At 38.3% G+C, this 27,167-nt stretch overlaps 1 protein-coding gene across 5 annotated transcripts in view; it reads right to left on the bottom strand.

The window, feature by feature from the left end:
• Nucleotides 1-27,167, bottom strand: part of RAB27B (RAB27B, member RAS oncogene family) — a 69,495-nt gene that overhangs the window by 15,527 nt on the left and 26,801 nt on the right. For 3 of the 5 annotated variants that reach the window (XM_027118561.1, XM_027118559.1, XM_027118560.1), the window contains 2 exons: nucleotides 4,350-4,521; nucleotides 2,464-2,549 (listed from right to left, as the gene is read on the bottom strand). In XM_027118561.1, coding sequence (XP_026974362.1) covers nucleotides 2,464-2,549; nucleotides 4,350-4,502 — 239 coding nt within the window. In that variant the 5' untranslated portion in view covers nucleotides 4,503-4,521. Of the gene's footprint in view, nucleotides 1-2,463; nucleotides 2,550-4,349; nucleotides 4,522-5,389; nucleotides 6,256-18,734; nucleotides 19,045-27,167 lie in introns of those variants that run through there. The other 2 variants (XM_027118562.1, XM_027118563.1) reach the window with 2 other exon arrangements.

Here is a 27,167-nt window from a genome sequence, read left to right as displayed (position 1 = left end):
TTTTTTTGCAGTACGCGGGCCTCTCACTGTTGTGGCCTCTCCTGTTGCGGAGCACAGGCTCCGGACGCGCAGGCTCAGCAGCCATGGCTCACGGGCCCAGCCGCTTCGTGGCATGTGGGATCTTCCCGGACCGGGGCACGAACCCGTGTCCCCTGCATCAGCAGGCGGACTCTCAACCACTGCGCCACCAGGGAAGCCCAGAAGAGATATTTTAATGACTTTTTATTTCCAAAATAAGATTCCTTTGGTAGGACATACTCATGATGATTATGAAATACCAAAAGTTTTACTCAGTTTTCTTCCTGTGGATTTGTTCCTACCAGTCACTAGAAGCTCGGAGATTACAGGGCTTTTATTGAAGGGTTCTTTCTCTGTCTTTGGGAACTAGCTGTACTCCCAAAACTGTCTCCTGCTCCAACCACAAGAGTGTGGCTAACTCAGCCACAATAGTCTCCTCTCTGTCCTCTCCTTAAGAGTGTGTGTGTGCGTGTGTCTGATTTGAGGATAAGACTGTGCCTTATCCCCCTCTCATTGCCCACAGCACATGACAGTTTCTTTAAAACACACTTGCTCGATAAGATCTCATTGGAGCAAACACTTCTGCATCCACAGCAACATGGGTAAAATACTCTTGCTCTGGACCAGCTTCATACCCTGGACCACTCAGCCCAGTACCCTTGTTAACCCCCTTACTTTCCAGGGTTTACTCCAGGGGAAAGCTTATTGATTTCTAGCTTCACTCACCAACCTCATTGTGTCCCCAGGGTGGAGAAAGCTAGGACCCCATGAGAAAACAGATCCTAGGGCGCATTATAGCTCCTTCTCCCTCACTGAGAACTAAGTCTGTGCCCTGCATCCTTTAGGTTTACATAAGGGGTATGATTTTTGTCTTCCTTCCCATAATGTGCCTTTTATCAATAATCATTATCTTACATGGCTTATACTGCCAGCCGTCCTCAGGCACAGGGTTGAGGTGTGAGGCACTGTTCATCCTGCTGCTTAGCTGCACCTTTTGTATACAGAATGCAAAATTCTCAAGGAATGAATAACCTTGATGTACTAAGACTGTCCTTAGTATTTCCTATTTCACTCCTGGAGCAGCTGTCTTAAGGGGACAGATGAGAGAAGCCTGCCATCACGCTAGGCTGACATATCGTGTGCGAAGACATATGGGAACCACATTTTCTCATATTCCTTCTTCAAAAATGAATTAAATCGGTCTATAAAACATACATCTTTGTGACAACAAAACTGACATATGAACAGAGATTCTTGTAAGGAATGACTTCAGAAGAACCAGCCGTGTTGAAGGATGTGTGTAAATGGAATTCACAGTCAAAAAAGCTCACAGAGAGGGCCCAGCCCCTCTCCTGGCGTTTACACTCACTGAAAGCGAGAATGTTTTGGATTCATTTCAAAGACTGAAGTGTTTACCAGCATAAACATTGTAAGACATGTGATGTAGAATTGGGAGGTATGTGCCTTCTAAATGTCTTCTCTGACAATCTATTGCCAATTTTTGTTTAATCTAATATTGAAAAGCTTCACTAGCTTGGGGTCTTTTGCACTCCGGAAGTTTGAATCTCAAAGAAATATATTTTCATCAAATAATAGCATAGCACCTCCAGCTCTCAACAATCCACACTACTGTCTACTGAGTGTCTCTTGACTTGGACGTTGTACCAGAGACGAGACTGAAAAACCAAGTATGGCCTCTGTCCTTATAAAGCTCACAATTGTGTTGGGGTGAGAAGGTCACAAGTGAATCAGAGACCAGCAGTTACAGATAAAAATAAAAGATTCACCTTACTGCAAGGTGGTATATAATTAATTGAGTAATTTAAGGGACGGAAGAATAGATGTAGGAGTTCAAGAAAGAGGGAGTTTGTTTCACTTGGGGTGTTCAGAAGAGCCCCGACAAGCAGGTGTAATGTGAGCCAGGCCTGGTGAAAGGAGAGGCTCAGGGAAGGTGGAAAGGGAGTAAAACATTCCAGCTGGAGGCTGATGGTGAGACCAAAATCTCAGAGAGTTAAGCCAGTCAAACGGCACAGGGTGAGAGTCTGTGTGTAAGGGCAGGAAGAGATGAGAAAGATATTAACACCCTTTTCTTCAACTCCCTCTTCAAGTAGTACTTGTAACAATGTCAATTTCCCACCTCAATTTAATTGAATTCTGGAGAAGTTTTTTTCTTTTTTCCCCTATTACAAAGTACAAAGACAATGCATAAGAATTTTCACAGAGATTTCTGAAAATCTGATTTTTGAAATCTGTACCAAATACACAGTGCTAGTTATGGTCGATTAACCACAAATAATTTATTTTTATTTTTTGATACAAATGTTTATTTTGAAACCAGAAGGAGAGTTGCATATCCTTACAAGTCCACATACCACATACAGCATTCCCATCAAAATAAGTTTTCCTAAGATATTTGTAGCTAGAAACAAAGTAATTCACTGTTACCTCTCTTGTCCTGCTGTGTCCCAAAGCTGAAGATGTACCTTAACTGCTTTCCCTGTTGACCCATTTGGTCCCTGTGTGTTATAAACCTGAAAAATACAAATGTCATCAGTTGATACTGCTTTGGATTATGTCAGCATTCAAATTCTCTGGGTTCACTCAGCATATTTTTTCTTCATTACTATAATCAAAGTTCATAGTGCAAAATAAATATTTGCTCTGTTTTGTTTCCCCAGAAGTATCACATATACTCTCACTTTTAAATGTCAAGTATAAGTATGGTTTTCAAAACAATTTAGGCATCCTGCAAACTTAAATTAGACACCTTCTGTCATTTCCTCATGGAGGCAGCAAACATTAGATTTAGGACCCAACTTCTACGTTCAAATATAGACTCTTCATTTAACTTCATAGAATCTTATTTTCCTTTAGCAAATTTAGACCCATCATTTCCTCCTACTTTACAGAGTTACTGCTAACTTGAATGAAATAGCAGATGTGAAGGCATTTTTAAAACAGTAAAATGCTTTACAAATACCTGAATATCCTCTACTGTGAACTGGACTTTCAAAATGAAAAACACATGGAATTTCTCAATAACTTTACACAGGATATTTCAAGTCTTTCCTTACTAGTCGTTCCTTCAAGGGCTCTTTTTAGAAAAGTTTAAATTTTTTAAATGATGGCATTTTGACTTCTTATTTAAACAAAGCATAGAAATTTTAATATTTATCCAGTTCTTTTACTTATGGCTTAGTGAAGATGTTTTAAAGGAAAAGCTCTGCAAAGATTTATACCTAGATTGGAGTTGGGGGTGGGGAATTGGGAGGGGAGAAGGCACAGAAAAACCCTGGAAGGGTTGGGAGCAAGTTTGCTAAGACTATAGTACTGGACTTTCAGATAAGGTACAGGACATTATAAGGAACCATGATTTAACTTCTCAACATCATTTTCTTTGTTTGTTGTTTTGGATTTGTGATATCAACTGGAAGCCACCGCCATCTTGGCAATCAAGAATACCTTGGGTGGCAGTAAATCTGGCTAAGCTTCTGTGCCTATGTTACACGTCTCACATGTCACAATATCCTTGTCATTAGCGTCTAGCATAGGAGAAGGAAGTGGTTGTGATTCTCACTTAAAATCCCTTATCTTGAAAAATAGCAAGGATTGGTCTCACATTCTGTTCATAAGAAGCTAGTGATTGATGGCTGAGTCTACACATAAATAAAAATGCAGCAGGAACTCACAAAGCTCATGTTCCAGTTATTTGCCAATCATTCTTTTAACTTTTTTTGTAAGCATAGGGAAATGAACACTTGTTTTTATTGAGGAACTCAGATAAAGAGTTAATGATTTTAGATACTAATTCATGTTTTGAAAGTTTCCTTAAGAATTCATAGAAAACACACTATGCAAACCCATAAATGATTTTAGTTGCCCTGTGTACTTCTGGAGGCAAGTGATAGTACCACTCAATTTTTTCTAAGCAACATGTTATTTATAATTGAGACAGTAAAAAATAATATTTAAATTGGATTAAAGTGACAGGTTATGAATTTCATGTGATAAAAGACGGTCACCTTGCAATGCAATAAACATAGCTTCTTAATCCTTATCTTTTTTTTTTTTTTTTTTTTGTGGTACGTGGGCCTCTCACTGTTGTGGCCTCTCCCGTTGTGGAGCACAGGCTCCGGATGCGCAGGCTCAGTGGCCATGGCTCATGGGCCCAGCCGCTCCGCGGCATGTGGGATCCTCCCAGACCGGGGCACAAACCCATGTCCCCTGCATCGGCAGGCGGACTCTCAACCACTGCGCCACCAAGGAAGCCCTTAATCCTTATCTTATATAGTAGGATCAGCAACCAGTTAACAGTATGGTTAAAAACTCACCACACGTTTTTCCCGAAAATCTATCCCTACTGTCGTGATGAACTTGGGATTGAATTTATTGTCTGTGTAGCGATAAAGAAATGTCGTCTTCCCCACCCCAGAATCTCCAAGGGCCAGGAGTTTGATCAGATAATCATAGTCCCCATCGGTCATAGTGATGGTCTTGGTGGGCCTGTGTAGGAGGAAAAATAAGTACTTATGATTAAAATTGGTTTTCCTTTGCCTTCCTGCAAAGCAACGTCAATTTAGCTTTCAAGGGTAAAAACTTGGAATGCCTCTATTCTGTGACTCAGTGAGTTAACTAGTTCAGAGCAGCTTCAGGAGTAAGGACTCTTCTATGATTTCACTTAGTACCTATCTTTTTATATCATGTCAGGTAATATGGAACAAAAAGCTATGTGATACCCACCATGGCTATTGCCACAGCAATAGTAGAACTTAAAGAGTTATAGCCTTTTTTTTTTTTTTTTAAGCCAGTGTCTCTTGGAATCAGGAGTGTGGTGCTAGGAAAAACAGTCACAGGGAATAGAAAAAACTGTCCAAGATGATGCAGGTGTGCTAGAGGGAGACTGAAATTATATATGAGTAATGGAAGACAAAAACCTAGGGGGATATTCTGCATGTAATCCTGCAGGATGACCTTTCTATTATATGCATACAAAATATTCCTTTTTAATTTAAAAAATTTCACAGCTGAAATGACAACCTTTAAAAACACTGATTTGAAATCATTTCAAAAGCAATGTTTTAAAATCTTACGTTCTGAAATACTGAACCCTCTGTTCTCCAACGGCAAATATGCTGTATTTGGCAAATCTGCCGAATATTTTCTAGGCCTTGAAAAAAGGGAAGAGCTATTCAGAGGCATAACTATGGTAATTCTTCTAATATTTCTCCTGAAGGAACATCACTTGCCATTTCACCCACTGCCCTAACCTCTCCTGCCTTGGTTTTAATTTCTTCCATTGTTACAATGGCTATGGGTGATGCCAAGGGCCAATGCCAAAAACAGTGATGACATGAAAACTACCACCACATACCTTTGAATTACACCATCACCCACTAAATACTTGATGTACTTTCCACTCTTGAGGTTAGCAAAATGATTTGCCATTTGGTACAACTTTCTGATTTGTGGGTTATACAGATGGATAGAGGAAGGCTTATGAAGACATCCCTAGAATAGAAACATTTCTCTGCTATTAGGTAAGAAGGAGGAATATTTCCTCACCTCTACAATCCAGAAAACATTGTACCCTTCAGGAGTTCTGAGGTGATCAAGATTAAATGTCAACAACAGGCTGCTCCATGGACATATCTGAAAACTGCTACATAATTCGAATCATTTTTCTACATGTAAGAAAATGATGCACATATTCATCAATTTACACAAAACTTTATTTTTTACATTGTCATTTTGGTACAGGGTCAAAACTAAAAGGTTCCATGTCTTTGGATAAATAATGATGAAGATGATGATTAGGTAGTTAGCCAGCCAGTATTATTACATCGTTTGGAAGATTTACAATGATTTTACATTAGAATTTTCTAAAATTTGAACCCTATTGATGCTAAATCCTCCTAAATGTATTATGGTTGATGGATGTATATTTCTTTAATTAATGAATGGTTTTTGAGGTCAGGTGTTTTGAGGGCTGCCAATATATATTTTTGCACTAAAGTTTTCCTCTCTTATAACATCCTTTCTTCACTGAGTAGGGCTCTCAGGGTAGATGTTTGCTGACTGTGAATGTACTCTTTTTCTTTTTTAAGATCTATACAAAGTATAACCATTGTCAGGAAGAGGTGCATAGCAACCATCAACAACCAGCCTTCCTTAATGCAGGGATACAGATATCTCCACTACTGATGTGAAATTCTTCTTAGAAAATGTCTGCATTGATCAACCCCCTGGCAGTGAGTAGTTCTGCGTTTGGGTTGGTGCCAAATATCTTACCAGGACTTTTTGGTTGAAGATGTTGCTGTTTCTAGTCTTTGAGCCAGATGGGTTGCTAGAGGAGATTGCTGTCAAAGTTGTAAGGTTTCCCCCATCTAAGGTCTATCATCACCACCATCACTCTACCTTAGTCTCTCTTTCCCTTCCAAACTTGCTCATGTGAAACTCCTCTGAAGGGTGATAAAGTCTGTTATTTCACCAGTAAAATCAGATAAAACTGTTAATTCTCTTGTGAAAAAAAACAGATGAAATTTAAATATTCTAAGATAGTTAAGTAATTAAAGCAAAATTCGTCCCTGGACACAATCCTTGATAATCAGAGGGAAGAAACTGAAGCGACTGGTTACCTAAATACACGATAAAGTCGGAGGATATTGTGGTTTCCTGGAAACATGAATAGAAACAAGAAGATACATCAGCACATTTTAAAACTTTGCTTACAGTTAACTATGCTTTTTGCAATATTTTTGGTGACAGTGTCACTAAAGGCTAAGTCTTGAGCAAATCTAGTTAAATACCTCCAATATACAGTATCAGGCCCAAAGATGAAAATTCCAAAAATGTAATCCATAATCTACTTTCTGTCAAGGCACGCATACCCCGAATAAGGATGAAAGAAAATACAACATAATTTTACAAGACGGAACATGATTAGTTGATAAATGAGTCAAATCGTTGTGCTTTTAGTTCAAACAAAACAATAATCTTCATGGACTGCAATGGTCAGAGCAGATTTTGTAGAGGAAGATGAACTTGCATTTAACCTTATAGCATAGGGAGGAATTAGGTACGAGAGGAGATTCAGGACCATCGCATGGGAGATGAATTGTCACTTACAGAATGAGACTATCACTACTTGCCAACTACATGCCCTACCATGTATTTCTGACCTGTAGCCAATCTGCAGTCCATAAACTGCCTGGGGTTGCCTCCCAATCAGGCTCTAATCCAGAGTCAACAATCCTGGCTAACACAGATCAATTCTACTGCAGCCCACACAGGGTCTTTTCTTTAACTGAAAGATGGTGGAGATTTTGTGGCATTGAACATAAATTCCACCTGAAATGAATGCAAGCTTGGTACTGTGGAAACCATTTATTTAGTGTCTTCAATAGACTAGTTAAAGAAATTGACATATTAAGCTGGGTATGAGATAGTTTGCCTCCAAGTTTCTTTTAAAAATGAATTATTTTATATATACAATTCTTTTGCATTTAGTTTGTAACTTTTAAAGAAATTTCTTTTGTATTTATCTTCGTTCCTCTTTTATTACTATGTGATTTTCTGAGTCCTAAAATCATGTGACCTCAGTAGTCTATCCCTGGCACAGCAAATACACCACCACAAAGAAAAATAAAAGCCTTGGTAAAAAAAGGCTGTTTTCTAAGAACTGGGCTAAAAGAAAAGATCTGGTAAGGATCAAAAAGCTGACAAGTTTAGCAGTATTGTTTATTCCCGCGCAATGATTGATGGGATTGTTAGTTCTTGGTTCTATGAATCTAAAAGGGAAGAAAAAGCCAGAGGATTGCCATGTTTCAGGAAATGCGTCTGACTCTCTGCCATTATCACTGTGTCACAAACTATACCACAAGAGCCAGAAGGTCTTTTAGATACAGAAACCACAGCATCGACCTCAGAGCCTTTCGTGGGAAGGTAAGAGGCTGGAAGGAGTAGGGAAAAGAATTCACAACGCCCATGAAGCTCTGTTTAATGAAGAATCCTAAAGGTAGAAGGAAATCTAAGTAATCATGTGGTCTAGCCCTTAGTTTACAGATGAGAAATCACGTGCAGGGAAGTTACCTAATTTATGGGGTGACATTCTAATAGAGGAAACCCCAAGACTGGTGTTCATTATGATTTGTAATGGAAACTGGGTTAGATAGGTAGAAAGTAGAAATATATTCATTCTATGAGGGAAGGGAATTTTCTCTGGGAACATGATTTTCATAGTTAGAATATCTCAAATGAGGTTGCCCATACTGTCTCTCTCTCTTTTTTTTTTACCCTGCTTTGTTTCATTCTTGTTCAACATAAATTCCATTAGCTCAGGAATTTAATTTCCTTGTCCACTGCTGGATCCACAGAGCCCAGTATAGTGGTTGGCATACAGGAGGAGCTCAATACATATGTGTTAGTGTATATTTAATATTTAAGATTCTCAGAGCCACGCAAATGTCATGATTAATGAAATGTGTCTTTGGGCAGTTGGTGGAAGTGGAGTCTCTCCAAGTTCAGAGCTTGGATTCTCCTTCCTTCCTCATCTGTAAAGTGAATGTTTAGATTAAATAATGACCTTGGTACTTTCCAGGTCTGGCTTCCTGAGCTCATTTTTCTATTTTAAGTTGCACAAGAGTATAAAAACTTCCTCAAAGTAGAATATTTATATCTTCAGAAGAGCAATTTCAAATAACCTGGGAAAAGAGAAAGTACAGAGGGACTATAATTTTTGAAAGTGAGATTTGTGCTGGCAGACAGCATATTAACTTGTCAGTTGAATAGGTCAGAGCTCAGAGAACTGGGCTCCTCTATGAAAGCATCCATTTGTCCATCTAACACTCATTGGCACCTTCTGTTTTGCATGATATTTTGCATGGCTCTGAGGATACACTCCGATTTGTCTAGTGGGGAGCTTAACAAATGCTACAGATATGTGTGGACGACTACTACCCAGATGGACTAACCCATGCAAACTTTGCTAGTTCTCCAAGTAACAATCTTAAGGATGCCATGACAAGTTATGACCTTGTGACGTGAACTTATTAAATTCATAAAACCATTCTTAAGGTACTTCAGAAAGCTTAAAATAGTAGACAAATAAAATATCACGGATACTACGTTGCATTCAGTGTAGATGGTTTCCATAAAATAAAACTATCAAGCATAAAATGGACAGATGTTTACTATTTCCTCATTTATCTTTATTTGATTGGTTTGTGTTGGGCTCCAGTAAGAGCATTTGGGGTCTGGGATTCTCACAGCAAGCACTTCATTATCTGAACGATAGCCTAAAGGTGGTTCTCATTAACTGACCTTGAAATACAGCTTCCTACCACCACATTCATGTCCAGGAGGTTACAGTTAAATTATGGACGGCTGAAGTACTCTAGGGGCCTGTAGCCTGTGCATCAGAACAGAAGGCATTTTCTGGAAGGAGGGAAGTTGTGGGGGAGGGTGTAAATTAAAAAATAAAAAAAAAAAAACCTCTTCAGTGTATTCCATAGCATTTTGTTCAGTTAGCAAAGTTTATCAAAGGTAATTTTTATTTCGATACTTCCTAAATGCTATTTAGAATTAATGGATGTGAGCCTATATGGAACATTCAAACTAAACTGCAAATATAAATCAACATCAACTTAACTGAACTTTTATTTGTTGACAGTGGTCAATGTGTCTCCTGGAGCAATCAAATCTATTTTTAAATGTGTTCATTTTGTTTCAATTTATGGTCAAGGGATATAATATAATAGAGATAGACTAAGAATTCACTGAGCTTACTCACCCCGAAAATAAAGGGTAAAAATTCCAACACAAGTCAGCTTTAAATTGGTTTTTCTCCATTGATATATCATTATTCTCACATAGTAAGTGCACTTCTAAGCCAATGTATAATTTTATTTCTCTAAAATTCTTTTTTCTATAAGGTAAAAATTTCCCTTTAGCTTAATTTTGTGGTATCCTTTGAAACTGTATGAATTTTCCCCTTTTTCCCTTTACTTTTTATTATGAGCACTTTCAAACATATACAAAATTTGAGGGAATAGTAGTGTACACCCATATACTGATGGCCCAGCTTCTAAACTACCAATACATGGCCATCTTTGTTTCATGTATCCAAAACTCTCCCTTTACCAGATTATTTTGAAGCAAATACCAGGCATCATAACATTTTTTCATGAACAATTCAATATATATCTCTGAAGATTTCTCAGCTTAACATTTATATTGTGCTTACCTATAGAGAAGATTGTCAAACATCTGGCTTTCTATTTGATAGGTCTGAAGCCATATCTTAATACTGTTTTAGCCTGTGTTTCTTTTACAGTGATCAAGGTCAAGCATATTTTCATACGTTTAAGGGTTATTTGTATTCCTTTTTTGTGTGACTGGAAGGCTCATATCTCTTGTTCAGTTTTTAAAAATGGTTTATCTCTCCTATTTTTAGAAGTTCTTTGTGTATTAGGGACATTAAAACCTTGTTATTTAAGTTGCAAATACTTTTTCCCCATTTGTCTCTTTGCTTGTGACATTTATGCCACCCAAACGACTTTTATTGTTATTGTTGATGTCTGGGGGAGGAGAAATCAAATTCTGAATCACAAGAAGGTTTTCCCATGCCAGATAATAAAGTAATTCACTTATGTGTTCTTCTGCTACTTACATGGTTTCAACTTACATTTAAGAATCTAACTCACCTGGAATTTACCATAAATATGTTATGAAGAATTGATCCAAACTTATCTCATGATAGCTGTCCAAATACAACTTACATACAAATTCATCTTTTCATCACTGATTTAAGATACTACCTCTATCATATAGTAAAATTTCATACACAGTTGTGTCTATTCCTGGATTCTTCTCTTCTGTTCCCCTGGTCTAGCTGTCTCTTCATGAAGCACCAGTTAAGTATACAATGTTTAATATCTGAAAAAGTTATCCCCTCCTCATTGTTCTTTTCTTAACATCTTTACAATATTGAGTCTTCTAATCCAAAATCATATGTCTTCCATGTGTTCAAGTCATCTATTGTGACTTCCAGGATTAATTTATGGTTTCCCTCATACAGATTTTGGATATTTTTGTTAAGTTCACAACTAAGTATATGATTTTCCTTATTTGCTTTTGTAACTTGGGGTTCATCTGTCAACTTTGGCCTATTATTGTTTTGTTGTTTATGTGAAGATTATTGACTTCTGTATATTGGTTTTATTACTCAGTGCTTTGCCAAATTTTCTTATTTTTTTAGTGGTTTTTCAATTCATTATTTTGAATTTTCCAGATGTACAATTATATCCTTGATTAAGAGGTATACTTTATTTCTTCCTTTCAAATTTTTATGCTTCTACTTGTTTTTTCTTGTCTACTTTCAATGGCTGATGCCTCTACTACAAAATTAAAGAGTAGTAGAGACAGTGGACATCCTTGTTTCTGATTTTAGTTGGAAATTCTCTAGTGTTTTTCCATTAAGGAAGATGCTGGCTGCTTTTAACATGAGTGGATATTAAATTTGTCAATTACTTTTTCTTCTTCTATTGAGATGATCTCCTGGTTTTTCTCCTTAGCTTAATTTTATGAATAGATTTCCTTATATAGCAACACCTTTATATTTCTGAAATAAATTTCACTTGCTCATGATGTAGTATCTTTTAATGTGCCATTGGTTATGTTACTTACATTTTATTTAACTTTTTCATCAGTATTAATAAGTAAGATTTGTCTTGCTTTTGCAACAATCTTTGGTTTTGAGCTTTACGTTACAATCACTTCATTGAAAGGATATGAAAAATGTCCTTCTTTTTCTGTGCGCTAGAGTAGTTTAAGTATTATGGAGATTATCTGATCTTTAAATGTTCGAAAGAATTTCTATATGAAACCATCTTGTCCAGGTGGTATGTGTGTGTTGTTGGGGGGGATTAAATTGCTCTCTATTTCTTCTCTGGTAATTGGCCCCTTTAATCCTGTCTCCGGTAGGATCAGTTTTGCAAAGTTGTAATTTTGTAGGACATTAATCATCTCATCTAGAAATTCAAATGTACTTTATAGAGTTGTACAAACTACTCTCATATGATTTTTTAAATCCCGTTTTGATACTTATTTTTCCACCTGACATTTCTAATCCTGTATAATTGTATTGTACTTATTTGTGGAAGGCTTTAGAAAATCAATGAAAGTACCAGTCTTATTATCTCAAGAGTTTATTTTAATTTTCATATTATAGCCCATAGTCCAGTAATCCTATTTTCTACTATCATTAATTTTTCCCTTAGAATGTCCTCTCTACCCCTACTCTTTACCTTCTAAACTCAAATCATATCCACACTTTCCTTGTTCGTGAGTTCTTACACTTCTCCAATTTTATTCCAGTTTTTCTGTATCCATAAGGGGCATAGTACTCTGGGGTCAAGGTCTAGCAGACCTTGAAATTCTGGACTTGAAATTGCTAAAACCCAAATCTGCTCAATGAGTATTCTTACTGAGAACACTGCAGCTTGCCAATAATTCTCACAATCAGGGTCAGGATAAGGCTGCTCCCTGATCTGAGAAATTTTTACCTGAATTGAAAGAGCTTCTAAATCATTTGGTTCACTAATATAGATCCATTCAGAATCAATGCTTTTCATGTGTTTCCCTAACATTGGATCATTATGACTCTGTAGGAGGCAGCAAAACACAAAGCTATTTTGTTCCCAGTTGCAGCATGATATTGACAGATGTTCTAAATGGAATCATTCTGAAAAGGACATGAGAGCAATGGTCTAGCATTATCTCTGAAGCTCACATGTACCCCTGGATAGAAAGCAAACCCCTAACGGATGTGTGCTTGAAAACACTGTTTAGCAGACATGACTCAAATCTCAGGGTAGTTAAAGCAATTCAGGCTTTTGGCTTCAGATGAGTAAATTATCAACAGGAACAAAATAGTACTTTACAAAGTTGCTGTTTCAGATTCAGAGAAACCTCTGAAGGCTTGTACTTATACTTACAAATGCTGATAAACTGAAATACCTCTTAAAAAAGAAAACTTCACAGTCTTCTTAGAAACTTAAATGTGTGCAGTCCCAAAGTGTGTCCAGGGTCATACTGAGGGCACAGGCCTTGAAGCTCACATAATTTGTCACTGATCTGTCACCTCATCTTGTTGGCACAGGAAAGAACTGGGCGTTCAGTTTCTCTAGCTCTGACAAGATCTCCTTGTTTGGCTTCTCGGAATCCTAGGCTGGGTGTGTGTGCAGCTCCATAGAGAAGGCACAGACTCTTTGGCAGGTCATCTGCACCACTGAGGTTAGAGGTGGTGAGAGATGCAGGCAAGTTCCAGGCATGCTCCTGGATTCCAGTTTGTCCTCATGGATTTTCCTGTTTGACCTTGCTCTGACTTTATGTCCATCTTTCTCTCCTGACCCTGGTTCGGATGACTTCAGGTACAACACAACACAGAAAAGCAATAGGCTTACATACACTGCCAAGCCAGCTCCCACAACTGTGAAAAATCCAATCGGATTAATAAATCGCATGTTCTGTATCACTTACAGTGATTCTGCTTTTTTTGATAAAACCCTCACTGATACCAAATTCTAGAATCTTGAGAATCTCACTTCATTTTATTTTTTAAGGTTTAGAAAATTAAATGGACACTGTTATAACCAAGATAGTGGCAGGGAAAGTATACCTATTTCATATCAGATCTCCTGTATAACTTACTTCAAACTCATAAATTCTAGTTTTGAAAGAGAGCCACAAAATTACCACATTAAGCATTGCTTAGATATCCTGATCAACAGCTGAGAGGGTCTTTCAGTGCACTCTCCTGCAGTATTTCTATATCCACCGCAAAATAGTTTTAAGCTTTAACATTAACTTACTCAACTCTAAGACATGGTTTTGGCATTTCCCACCAAAGTCTCCAAAAGAAGCCCAGTGGATGCTGACATGTCTGTAATCAATGAGCAAGTGAATCAAAGACGAACTTCACTTTAAATGTACACATTAGCCTTCAGCTCACGTTGGTGATTTAAAGGAATAAGTTGGCTTCTAGCCAAAGCAATCTTTAGAAAGAAAAACGGAGCTGGAGGAATCAGGCTCCCTGACTTCAGACTATGCTACAAAGCTATATTCATCAAAACAGTATGTTACTGGCACAGAAATAGAAATATAGATCAATGGCACAGGATAGAAAGCCCAGAAATAAACCCACACACCTATGGTTAATTAATCTATGACAAAGGAGGCAAGACTACACAATGGTGGAAAGACAGTCTCTTCAACAAATGGTGCTGGGAAACCTGGACAGCTACATGTAAAAAAAAAAGAAAAAGAAAAAAGAAATTAGATTATTCTTTAACACCATACACAAAAATAAGCTCAAAATGGATTAAAGACCTACATGTAAGACCAGACACTATAAAACTCCTAGAGGAAAACATAGGCAGAAGTTGGCTTCTAGCCCAATTTACAGAGTATTAAGCCAATGGGAAAATAATTATTTTATGGATTGGAATAAGAGCATTTGCAGATATTATTCTTAAGTTTAAGACTTCATGAAATTCAGAAATAGTAATGAGAAACTTCACAGATGCTTCTCTACAATGTTACAATGTGGGATTTTATGACTGCTTCTCCAGACAGGTAAGAATTACACTCAGGCAATTCTAATAGATTTTACCAATTAACATAATTTTCATATAAATATAATAATTTTTACCAAGGAAAGCAATTTGTGACTATGAAGAGAAAAATGCCACACAGAAGACAGTTGCAGTATAAAATACAGAAGTATCAAACAGAAAGGATTACTTGAGACAATTCAAATGATAACATAGTGATATCTAACAAGTTATATTGCCTTCTTATATATCAGGCACTTATTCTAAGGACTAAGTACTAAGGATTAACACAGTTAATCTTTAACATAACACAATAACACACAGATTCAACTCAATCTCTATCAAAATCTAGCTGCCTTTTGGCAGAAAATACAAGCCAACCCTAAAATTCATAGAATAGCCAAAATAATCTTGATCAAAGAAGAACAAAGTTGGAAGATTCATACTTCTCAATTTCAAAACTAACTACAAAGTTATAGGAATCAATACAGTGTGGCACTGGCCTCAGAGTAGCCATATAGATCAATGGAATAAAATTGAGAGTCTAGAAATAAACTTATACATTTATGGCTGTTTGTGATAAGGGAACCAAGACAATTCAACGGGGAAGGAATAGTTTTTTCAACAAATGGTGCTGTGGCAACTAGACAGCCACATTCAAAAGAACAAATTTGGACTGCTGTCTTATACCATATATAAAAATTAACAGAAAATGGATCATAGCCCTAAATGTAAGAGCTAAAACTATGAAACTCCTAGAACAAAACATAGGAGTACATATTCATAACCTTAAATTGGACAGTGATTAGATATAACACCAAAAGTACCAGTAAAAAAAAATAGATAAATGGATTTCATCACAATTTCAAACCTTTTTCTTCAAAAGACACCATGAGACAAGTGAAATTACAACCCCCAGTTGGGGTGAAAATAGTTGCAAGTCATATTTGAGACTTGAATCCAAACTATATAAAGAATTCTTACAACTCAATAATAAAAGACTAATAACCCAATTTAAAAAAATGGACAGAGGATTTGAATAGATATATTTCTCCAAAGATTTTATACACATGGCCAATAAGCATACGAAAAGATGCTAAGATAGCATCAATCATTAGAAAAGTACAAGTCAAAACCACAATGAAATACCACTTCCTAACCACTAGGTGGCTATAATAAAAATAGGGACACCATCAAGTGCTAGTGGAGATGTGGAGAAATGGAGCCCTCCCATATTACTGGTGGGGATGTGAAATGGTGCAGCCACATTGAAAAACAGGTTAGCACTTTCTCAAATAGTTAAACGTACAGTGATCCTAAGACCATCAATTCTACTCCTAGCTCTAAATCCAAAAGAAATGAAAACATTCATCCACACAAAAAATTGAAAACAACCCAAATGTCCATCTGTGGATGAATGTATCCAGACAATGGAGTATTACTCAGCTATAAAGAGGAATGAAGTACAAATACATGCTACAACACAGATGGGCCTTGAAAACATTATTCTAAGTGAAAGAAGCCAGGAGCGAAAGGCTACATACTTTATGATTTTATTTATATGAAGTGTCCAGAATAGGCAAACCTGTAGAGACAGAATGTAAATTAGCATGTGCCAGGGGATGCAGAGAGGAAGAATGGGGAGTGACTGCTAACGGGCATGAGGTTTTTTCGAAGAAATGATGAAAATGTTCTGGATTTAGATATTAATGGTGACACAACTTTGTGAATCTATCAAAACCCACTGAATGATACATTTTAAAAGGGTGGATTTTATGGTATATGTATTATACCTCAATAAAGCTACTATTTAAAAAAACCCAACAGTGTAAGAATACTATATTTTATATTAAAAATAATTGATTGGGCCTAGCTCCTCTAGCTAGGTGTTAATTAATACTTGTTTACAATGGAGCCACTCCCTAGTAAGTGTCTTGTGTATTCAAACAATACCTTCTTACAACCTAACGGAAAGGGCCTGTAGTATATACTCAAGGAAGTATATTCCTGAGACTCTGTAACCCCTTTCAGCAACTGATTCTAGTATAGAAAAACTCAATGGTCAGGAAAGGAGTCAGTTATCTAATTTGATCCTGTTACAGTTTAGAGCAATTTCCTCTTGCTGATTATCATCAGCAAAGCTCAGCATACAGTGGATTCCTTCCTTTGCTGAAACCCATTATGACAATGCCCTTAATATGCTTTCCCAGCTACATGCTTTTGTTCCCTCACATATCCTAAATTTTGCTTCCCTACACATTAGTAGCCCCAAATCAATACTTTACTTGCTCTAAACACATACACTATACCACTGAGATGTTACGTAAATATTTGGATTAAATAAATTAAGCTTCAAGAATTTTTTGCAAGATTTAACATTTGACCTGGAAAGCTTTTCCATTTGGTTTCATAAATGGACTGCATGACTTACTTTTTTTAAGGGAGTCGTACTTTTTTTAAAAATGCTTTCCTAGGTCCTTTTCTCCAGAACTTCAGCCAGGAGCAAGAAAAAAAAAGTAAATCCCTGAAATTCTGCAAAGCCTTATATTGAAAGAATCTTTGACATATTATTGATATATCTCTTCCAGGGTGGAAAATCTTGTGATGCAATAAATCAGATTAGTAAGTATACACAAAGAGGTCAATGCCTTCCTGAAATCTATCAGCAAGACCAGAAAATAGGTTTTTCCAACTTAGTGGTTCTCAAACTCGGCTGCATTTAAAATTCCCTGATGCCTAGGCCACATCCCAAACCAAGTAAATCTGAATCCTGATGGTGAGACAAAAGTGTTAGTAGTTTTTGATGCTCTCCAGATGGTTCCAATATGCAGCCACCTTTGAGAACCACTGCCCTACCTCCTAGCCCAGAGACTCCTCACTGCCAATGAGTGATTTCTAATCTGGAAGTAACCTCAGCCCCCCATCCTATAGCTAACAGAAGAGCAGAGTGGACCACATGCATAAAGACATCTCTTTTCCTAAGATAGTGGCTTGTTGGAAAGATGGTCCTTTCCCACTATAGGCCTCTGCTCAATGGGCCAACCAGCACCAGTCATAGGAGTGTTCCTTTCCCTTATCACGACAAGGACATGTCATCCTCTATGTTAGCGGTCAATCTGTAGAGTTATGTGATATATGAAAGGACATTAAGTGTATATATGTAACTTGAACCATCTACACTTAAACCATGTCTTCACATTAAAAAAGACATGATTTTAAGTTAAAGACATGTTTGTTGAATAAGATGTTTTACTAAGTTTTCCGACTTCGGCCTAATAATCTTGCAGATCGGGTTCATTTTCCAGCTGGCTGCTGCTTTGAGAAAGTCATGCCACACTTCTACTGCTTTGCTTCAATATCTGAGAAAGAACATACTAATCAAAATACCTGCCCACAACGTCTGCCTCTCTGACATGTGAGGAAGCCAAATTAGATAGCATCTAGGAGTCCACAGGCAAATATCTATGAAAATAAGATGAGGGCCATATTATTACAATTTTCTCACTTAAACATAATTCTAGATAACTCCCAGAGCCATACAATTCCAAGAATAAGACAGACAAGAAGTCCAAGGCCTCTTTAGGAAAAGAATGTTGGCTGGTCATTATTTTAGCCAATATTTAACAAGATGCATTTTATTAGCTTAATTAAATGTGGGGAAAAGAGAGATTGTATCTACAAAGAATGGAGTTAGTCCAAAGAAAGTGCTTATTTGTCTCACAAGGGCTCTTTCCACATTATGTAGATGCGTATGTTAATTGAAATTTCTAAATCGGAATTTTATTTCTGCAATAGATGTGATCGGAGGCTGAATAGAAAATTTTAAAAAAGCTATTCCACGTGGTTCTTAAACCTTATGTGGTTGGGGAGAAAAATGAACAAATGTTCAGTCCTTTCCTCTGATAAGTTATTTGAGATGAGGTCTACATCAGAAAATCTAGGGCTCGAAGTCTGATAGGTGTTCAGAGGAGAGAGAAAAACTCATAAAGAGGGATATGCAGGTGGGGCCGGAATTAATCAGGCGGGCTTCACAGAGGGGGTGGGATGAGAGCTGGAGTTTGACGGGGAAAGGGGAGAGAGAGGGATTGGGATGAAGAGAACACGCACTGGTCCTGGAAGCAGCACGTGCACCGTGGAGCCCTGGCTACAGGAAACGTGGCTCAGGTGGAAGCAGAAGCAGCTTTCTGGGGGCCTTGGTGATGCGGTGGGATGTGCAGAATCAAGTGTTGGCCGTAAGAGGTGTAACCGTAAGCGCTGGAGTCCATAGTCCTTGTTTACAAGTTCAGTTTTAGCTATTTGCCAACCATGTGGCCACGGGCAAATTACTTAACCCCTTATTCTTAGGGTCTTTATCTGCAGCTGTAAGTAGGTAAAAATACCTGGCTCGATGCATTCAGTCACCATGAATTCCCCTTCACTCTGGGCTTGCCAAGAAGCAGAGAACCTTAAAAAATGTTTTGATTGATGACACAATGTAACAAAACACAAAATGATTAATCAACTAACACGGGTCACTTTATAGCCTAACATGAAGTCACCAAATTTCTCAGAACAAAGGTGGTGTAGAAATCCCAAGGAAAAGCCGGTCTTACTTCTCTTTAACAAAGCACTAGATTATTTCAGCCACTTTATCCCCTGATGGAGCTCTGATTAAAAATACAATATGTCAACAGTGACTAATTACAACTTTAATGAGTCTATTGTTTACTTCTTGGCGGTAACCTAATCAACTAACCATGTCTTAAACTCACCTAGCATTTTCCAATATCAAATATTTATAATTTTGAATTGGATAACTTTCACCCCCAGCTGTTACTGGTGTGAAAAGAAAAGTCATCATTGGCACAAAGACATTTATAGCAATGCCCTCCTTTTCCTGCTGTTTGGTGCATTTTAAAGACTAATACGAACAGAGCAGACGGCAGCTTGTTTAGTGCCCTGCTCAGAGCCCGCTAAGGTTCTGACAACAGAGAGAGTCCTAACAGGGCCGTGTGCTTCTCCTTTCTACAACATTCTTTAACTTTACAGTAGGTGAACATTTTTTGGTTAATAACAATTTGGGGCTGAGAAAAGGTATGAAATGTTCAAAAGTGTGAATGGTTTGCTGAAAGGACACTTATGAAGAGGTTGCTCCTCAGAATTTTGCATTATGCCTTTGGTTAACTTTTCCTTAAACTGAAAAAGGGACTTTCGTGTGGAAACTTACTCTCTCCATAGCTCCTAGCCATAGTAACTGTTCTCACTGTAAAAGGATCACGGTTTTAGCAAAGAAATAAGGGCCAAGAGTTGGACTTTTAATAACCTCGCATTTGTGATAAGACAGCTCTTATGAAATTAGCTTGGTCTGTATTTTCCAGATTTGACCTAAAATGAGAGGAAAGCTCATGGGAGGCTGGGAGAACACAGACTGGCTTATATTGTATCTCATTTCTGCAAAATCACCTTCCTGATATCCACTCCTGTCCAAGGAAAAACATGATTACATTTTCCATTAAAGATTTACATTTTACTTTCTGGTATTTTTGGCCAAAAGGACAAATATCATAATCTACTACAGTAAGTCAAAATACTGAAAGATAAATGTTAGCACTTTAGTGGAAAAAAATCACAGTAAGCTATCTGACATGAAGAATACATTTGCTATATCCGACACTTTCCAGTGTATAGAAGGTCTGTGTCTTGAAGAAATCGTTAGCAATCAGTCAATTTCTGCAACATCAAAGAATGTTCTTCCTATATCATTTCCATCAAGTTTTTAAAAAGGAAAATTCAAATATCTTGCTTTCACTGTCTTGTTTCTTACGGTTCCAGTAACTTTAACTGCAAGCGGGGGCTTCTGTTATAGTTAAACTAAAGGTTTTCCTGCTGAAATCTGTGCCCATTTTGGTAGGTTCTATTATTCCAATAAGAGGCAAAATTATGAAAGTTAAATGCTTGCATATTAAATTTCAGGAGTATAACTTCTAGTTACATAGAATAGCAAAAGAGAGAAGTTCCACATTTGTTCCTTCTAAATATTTCTGTTGAATATATTAAGGTGAATATACACACCAACGTGGATGACTATTTGGGGGTTTATACTTTAGGATAAAGTTGGCTCTGCTCTACTCTGATAATGTTACTCAGCAGCTAACCTTCTAGTTCATATTTACATAATGATGAACAGAGGTTATACTAAGTTCCTTGTCTTTCCCCTAATTGAGCAAAGGGTGGGACTATGATAGCATACACCTTGAAATCTTCCAACGTCATCTGAAGGAGCTGAATTTCCCTAGGATCTGAAACAGAAACTAGTTTTATAAATCCAGCTAGAGGTAAGGTGTCATCATTGAATAATCACAAATGTCAGCAAATGATATAGTCTACGTCAAATACGTAGACTAAAATATGAGGAATGAGTATAAGAATACAAGCTGGAATATTTTTTCTCCAGCATAACAGCACTGACTGGGTTACATGAGGTATTGATTATAAAGGACTGGCAGGGTTGTAATGAGCTCATATGCACACAGATGCTCAAGCACACACACACACACACACACACACACACACACGCATGCAGGCACATCACGCATGGAATCATTATGACTGTGTATACACTCTCTAAAGTCAGTCTTCTATTTAACTTGACCTTGTCAGAAGATATGTCTGCTTTGAATATTAATGGAGTAAGCCAGAAATACATACAATTTATAATACAAATTTTATAAAATAAAAGTTTGAATTTTTTCTACGTCCATAAATCAAAGTACGAGAGGAAGATAATATTTCATGTTCAGAATTTGGTGCAAGTTATACAGCATGCAAAAGCGTCTCTACCTGCAAAGAGTGGGAGGTGGTCTTATGGACATGATTCCTAGGTTTCTTTACCCAGGAAAAAGGTGGTACTAATTTCCTGGAGGAGCAGAAGAGGACGGAGGAGGGGGGTCCCCTGTCAAAGAAGCGAGTGGAATGTTAGGGCACCACGTACCATCAGCCCTAGTAAACCAACCCTGACAGATTGCCCAGGTGGAGGCCTTCTGAGATTGGGCATTAAAAATGGCACAGGATGCTTCAAAGAAAAGCTCAAAAAGTTGCCTGGGGATACTTAGACTGTCAATGCCTTTCAGATTCCTGCCTCTGATAAAACTACTGCAGCAAATACATTTCAGAACCTCTGTATGTAGGACACTAAACCCAGGAGAGAGGAGGAGATGAAGGAAGAAAATGGAAGTATGTGGGAGATGGTTTAGAAACATTTAAAGAGCAGCAACAGTGAGGTATTATGTAAAAAAATTGAAATTGTGGTTTTTATAATCAAAATTAGACTTCACAATATACTTGTAGCACAGCAACCTTTATAAGGAAAGGATACTAATCTCTCCCAGATTCGGTCATTTACTCACTCACTCAACAGACATTTCTTGGGCACCTACTGTGCGCTGGGCACAGAGCGTTTTCTGTGGGGATCAAATGAAGTTACCTAACAGGTTCTGCTACTCTCACCCTCCCAGGACAACTGTAAGAGCTACAGCAACCACAGGTCCTGGTATGCTCAGCCGGGGCCAGTTTTTCCCCACTATTCTATTAATAGTCTCCCCTTTCACTCTCAGAAGGATATTAATCTGAACAAACTGTATGATCACTGAAACTAATAAGAGCCTCCAGACTTGTGTTCATGCCCCCAGTTCTGCCTTGCCCCCATCCATCCTCCACATAACAGGCAGAGTTATCTTTTAAACATGTAATACAGGCCATGTCACTGTTCTGCTTAATATTTGCCAATGGCATCGCATCAAACCGAATCTGAACATCCAAAGTCCTTCTTCTGCCTTACAAAGTGCTGCGTGACCTGCCTCTGACTCTTCTCTACCAATTCTCTTTTCCTTGAAGGAGCCAAGTTTCATCCTGTCTTAGGACCTTTGCACTGGCTATTCCCCCTGCTGGTTTTCACAAGCTGTCTCCTTACTATCATTCAGTTCTCAGTTTAACTGTTTCTTTGTCAGAGAGATCTTGCAGGGCCCCCAAATGTAGAATGCTCCCATTCACCTTCTACGGCATCACCCCATTTTAATTTGTTGAATAGTGCTTCTGCCCCACAGATATCTGTCTTCCTGTTTATCATCACTCACTTTCCCCTCTAGAATGCAAGATCTTGCGGGGTGGTGGGGGGGGGCGGAATTCTTACAGGCCTTGTGCACTTTGAGGTCTAGGTAAAAATGGACGTCAACAAATGTTTGCCGGATGCACTAATATATGCCCTGTTAGACCTAATTTAGTGTAGCTCTGTTATAAAGACTGCTGGTCTTGGAGAGCTTCAGGTTGTGCACTAAAAAACTTGAATACTCTGTATAAGAAAATGTATCTTTACTAACAAAGTTACCTTGTATCTTCAGAAGAAACCATTCTAAAACTTACAAGTTGAGTATAAAGCTACAGAACTAAAGACTCTGATGGGTGAATGTATAGTTTCCAACTCTATTAATACCTATTTTTAAGAGGGTAAAAGGCTTAATACCTACCTCGGCTTCCTTGATTCTTAAAACCATGTCCAGGAAAAAAAAGTGATGGGGGATTTTGATGAGGTGCAGGGAAGGGTCTTATTTAAGTGCTCCAAGGGTAGATTACTGAAGAGGGAATCTCCTTTGGGTTCCTGGACCTAATTCCAACGTGTGTGTCTATGTGCGTGAAGCCTTCCCCCACACCAACAAGCAATTCTCAGACATGAGCAGGTGTCTGAGAAATCAACTCAACTGAACTCAATTCGGACACTGTCTACCCATCAGATTCCACAGGTAAAGGGCTGAGTCCCGCAAGGCTGCCCTCCACTTCAGATGCCAATCACAAGCCCTTTGCTTCTGACCAACCAGCTACAAATCGGAGGTTCCAGCGACCCCCTCCTACTCAGGATGCCAATCCCACAGCCAGGTTGTTACCTGAACTTCTGACCAACTGGCGGTAAATCAGAGGTTCCCACAGTCCCCTCTTGGAGTTCAGTTAACTTGCTAGAGTAGCTCGAAGAACGCAAGAAACCCACTTATTCACTAGATTAGTGATTTATTACAAAGGATATTAAAGGATACAAAATCAACAACCAGACTAAGAGATACATATGGTGAGGTCCTGAACAAAGGAGCTTCTGTCTTCATGGAGCTTGGGGCCAGGCATGGTGGCATGTGGGCTCATTATGATTCCCTATCCTGGAAGCTCTCCAAACCTCCTCCTTTTGGGTTTTTAAGGAGGCTTCATTAGTTGGACATGATTGACTAGCACATTGGCCATTGGTGATTGATTCAACTTCCAGCCCTTACCCCTTACCCCCAAATCAAGGGAGAGACTGAAAGTTCTAACCCCCTATTCGTGGTTGGTCCCCTTGGTAACCAGCACCATCCTTAGGTGCTTTCCAAAAGTCACCTCATTCACATAAACTCAGTTGTGGTGGAAAGGAGTTTGTTATGAATAACAAGACACCCATTTTGCCCTTATGGCTCTGAAGCACAGGAACTGAGGACAAGAGACCAAATATTAAAATAAAAGATGTCCCATTGTTCTTATCACTTAGGAAATTTCAAGGGTTTGGGGAGTTGTGGGCCAGGAACTGTGGATGAAACATCAAATATATATGAGAAATATATTTTGATCATCTGAATGACCAAATATATATATTTCTTACAAATCACAATATCACAGGATCTCATGCAAGAGAATCACTGGCTCAAGCCCTCATTTCTACCATCCCATACGCAAGGTTCTTAATAGAGCAACACACTGTCTTGGATATCCACTTTTGAGGATATATGATAAAAGTAGTCTGTACTTCAAGACCATGTTTTAAATGTATAAAAATGGCTAGTATTTCAGGAAAATTCAAGAAAACATTATCACCATAGCAGGCAAATAACTCATATTATATGTAAACTGAAGAATGAAGTTTGCTACTGAGCCACTGTTTTTACTTTGGACTTGATTCTTGGAAAGAGAATAAATTAATTGCTCAGTAAGGGACTAGACTCTGGAGGCCGGTCTGCCTGTGGACAAATTTCAGCTACACTGAAACCTTCAGAACCTGTATTATAGACATCTTATGGACGATTAGGAAACTTTTTACTTAATTTATTTGTTTTATTTTTCAACCTCCACATATTTTTAAAATAAGGTTTACGGTTGATCTTCTCTTGTGCGATGCAAATGCAAACTGTATCTTGTGCGCTCCCATATCTTTTTTCCATAGTTGTTCTCTACAAGTGGCCTCTGTGGACAGTTTTTTTGTTTTTGTTTTTTCGTTTTTTTGGGGTGGGGGTACGCAGGCCTCTCACTGTTGTGGCCTCCACCGTTGCGGGCGGAGCACAGGCTCCGGACGCGCAGGCTCAGCGGCCATGGCTCACGGGCGCTGCCGCTCCGCGGCATGTGGGATCTTCCCGGACCGGGGCGGAGCCCGCGTCCCCTGCATCGGCAGGCGGACTCTCAACCACTGCGCCACCAGGGAAGCCCTGTTTTTGTTTTTTGAGGTATACTGAGACTGTCCTGGACCCCAGCATCTACCCAGCCACAGTGACTGAAATCCTCATGAAATCAGGGTGAAACAGACATTCATAATGAGTCTAGTAAAAGAAGTAATGGTAACTGTATTAGGGCAAGAAGTCACCAAGGAAGTAATATATTAACTAACTCCCTTCTTAGTGTTGACTAAGTTAACTCATTAAACTCATTACCTCCCACTGTCACCAATGCAAGTTTTCATTAGCAGTGTACCTGGTAAAAAGAGATGTAACATACTTTGTTGAATGAATAATGAAAAGGTGGACAAGATCAGAACAGGACATATTTGTATTAATGAAATTCCTGAATGGGAAAGTAGAGAAGAAACTTAGTAGAATAAGGTCCACGGGCAGATGGAGGGACAGTAAAAAAGATGGGGGACGGGGGACAAAGCCAAGGCCCCATCACTCCCCACTTGGAATTTTGCTCCTAGTTGGCCGTAAAGATGTCATAACACATCCTAAATATCTGTATTGTAAATGGTCTCAGCCCACATTTGTTGAGCTCTTCAGATTCTAAAAGCTATTGTAAATAATTAACTTGGGAAAACCACTCTGCCCTTTACTGGTGGCATTTAATTAAATCTATAACAATCTGAACTTTTACTAATATACTAAGTCTAAAGCTGTGTGTTGACAAAAGATGCAGTAAAATGGCGAGGAGTCAAAGGGAGACACCAAATCGTTCACAGCTAGAATTTATAAAGACATACTCGTGTTATGTGATTCCAGAAGCAAAAGAAGCCACAGGCGAAAGGCTACCAAAAACTCAAATGCAAGGGGCCTGAAGAAAGAGAGGTGAGAACGTTAGATGTGAGATAATGATAGGCCTGGCCTGGACAAAAGAGATTTTATAAACTTCCAGCAAGAGCTATATATCATTCTGAGCTTATAAAGGCTAGTCCCTCAACGACAAGAAGGTGCACCAACCGTAATACACATGAAGAGAACCCATTGTGATACTTCTGAAAAAGAGTCAAGAAACTTCAGGCCGCTTCATAAAATTAACAAAACACTAAGAGAGGGGCTTCCCTGGTGGCGCAGTGGTTGAGAATCCGCCTGCCAATGCAGGGGGCACGGGTTCGATCCCTGGTTGGGGAAGATCCCACATGCTGCAGAGCAACTAAGCCTGTGCGCTACAACTACTGAGCCCACACACTGCAACTGCTGAAGCCCACGTGCCTAGAACCCGTGCTCTGCAGCAAGAGAAGCCACCACAATGAGAAATCCGCGCACCTCAACAAAGAGTAACAACTAGAGAAAGCCCACGCACAGCAACGAAGACCCAACACAGCCAAAATAAATAAATAAAATTTTAAAAAAATAATGTAATTAAAAAAAACACTACGAGAATTAATAAAAATTAAGAAGTTGCTCTGGTTTCCTTTTTTTTCCTTCTTTCATAGTCTTTAGAGAAAACTACTTACAATTTCTTTTGATGCTGTCACAGCATTATCCTTTGGATTCTGGGCTGAGACCCAATTCCAAACTACTGGAATAACTCAAACTGTGGTTTCATGGATGTCTTTTTTTTTTTTTTTTTTTAAAGCAAATCCACACTTGCTACAGACTGCCAAGCATCAAGTTTTCTCTGAAATTCACTGGGCCTTAAAGAGTTCTTTCTCATCTACTCTTTGCTGAATGTTAAGATTTCAAGTTTAGTTGAACTTCTAAAGATGCTTCTAGGTGAATTGAAGTTGTCAAAATTAAAAGAATTTAAGATCCCATTGCAGCTTTATGGTCTCTGATTCCATGATAACTATGCTTTCAGATTCCGCCCCCCTGTTGTCTCCACATTGTCAAAATACCCGGAACACAGTATACCTTCAGTTTTAAAAAAGAACATCAAGACAGCTCAGCAAACATTTCCTGAACATCAGCTACATGCAAGAGACTTTCAAAAGTGTCTGTATTGTCCTGTGTGTTTTTTGCGTGTCTTCAGAACTGTATTTAAAGTTTCTCCTCCTCTCCTCCTGATGTAAGTATTTACATCCCCTCAAGAGATAATGAACAAGAGTTAATA

The sequence above is a fragment of the Aethalodelphis obliquidens genome, unplaced genomic scaffold, assembly GCF_003676395.1.
Source record: "Aethalodelphis obliquidens isolate GAN/ISIS:26980383/991018 unplaced genomic scaffold, ASM367639v1 scaffold19, whole genome shotgun sequence".
Taxonomy (NCBI): domain Eukaryota; kingdom Metazoa; phylum Chordata; class Mammalia; order Artiodactyla; family Delphinidae; genus Aethalodelphis; species Aethalodelphis obliquidens.
The sequence above is the reverse complement of the archived record's forward strand: the minus strand, read 5'-3'. Positions and strand labels throughout refer to the sequence as shown.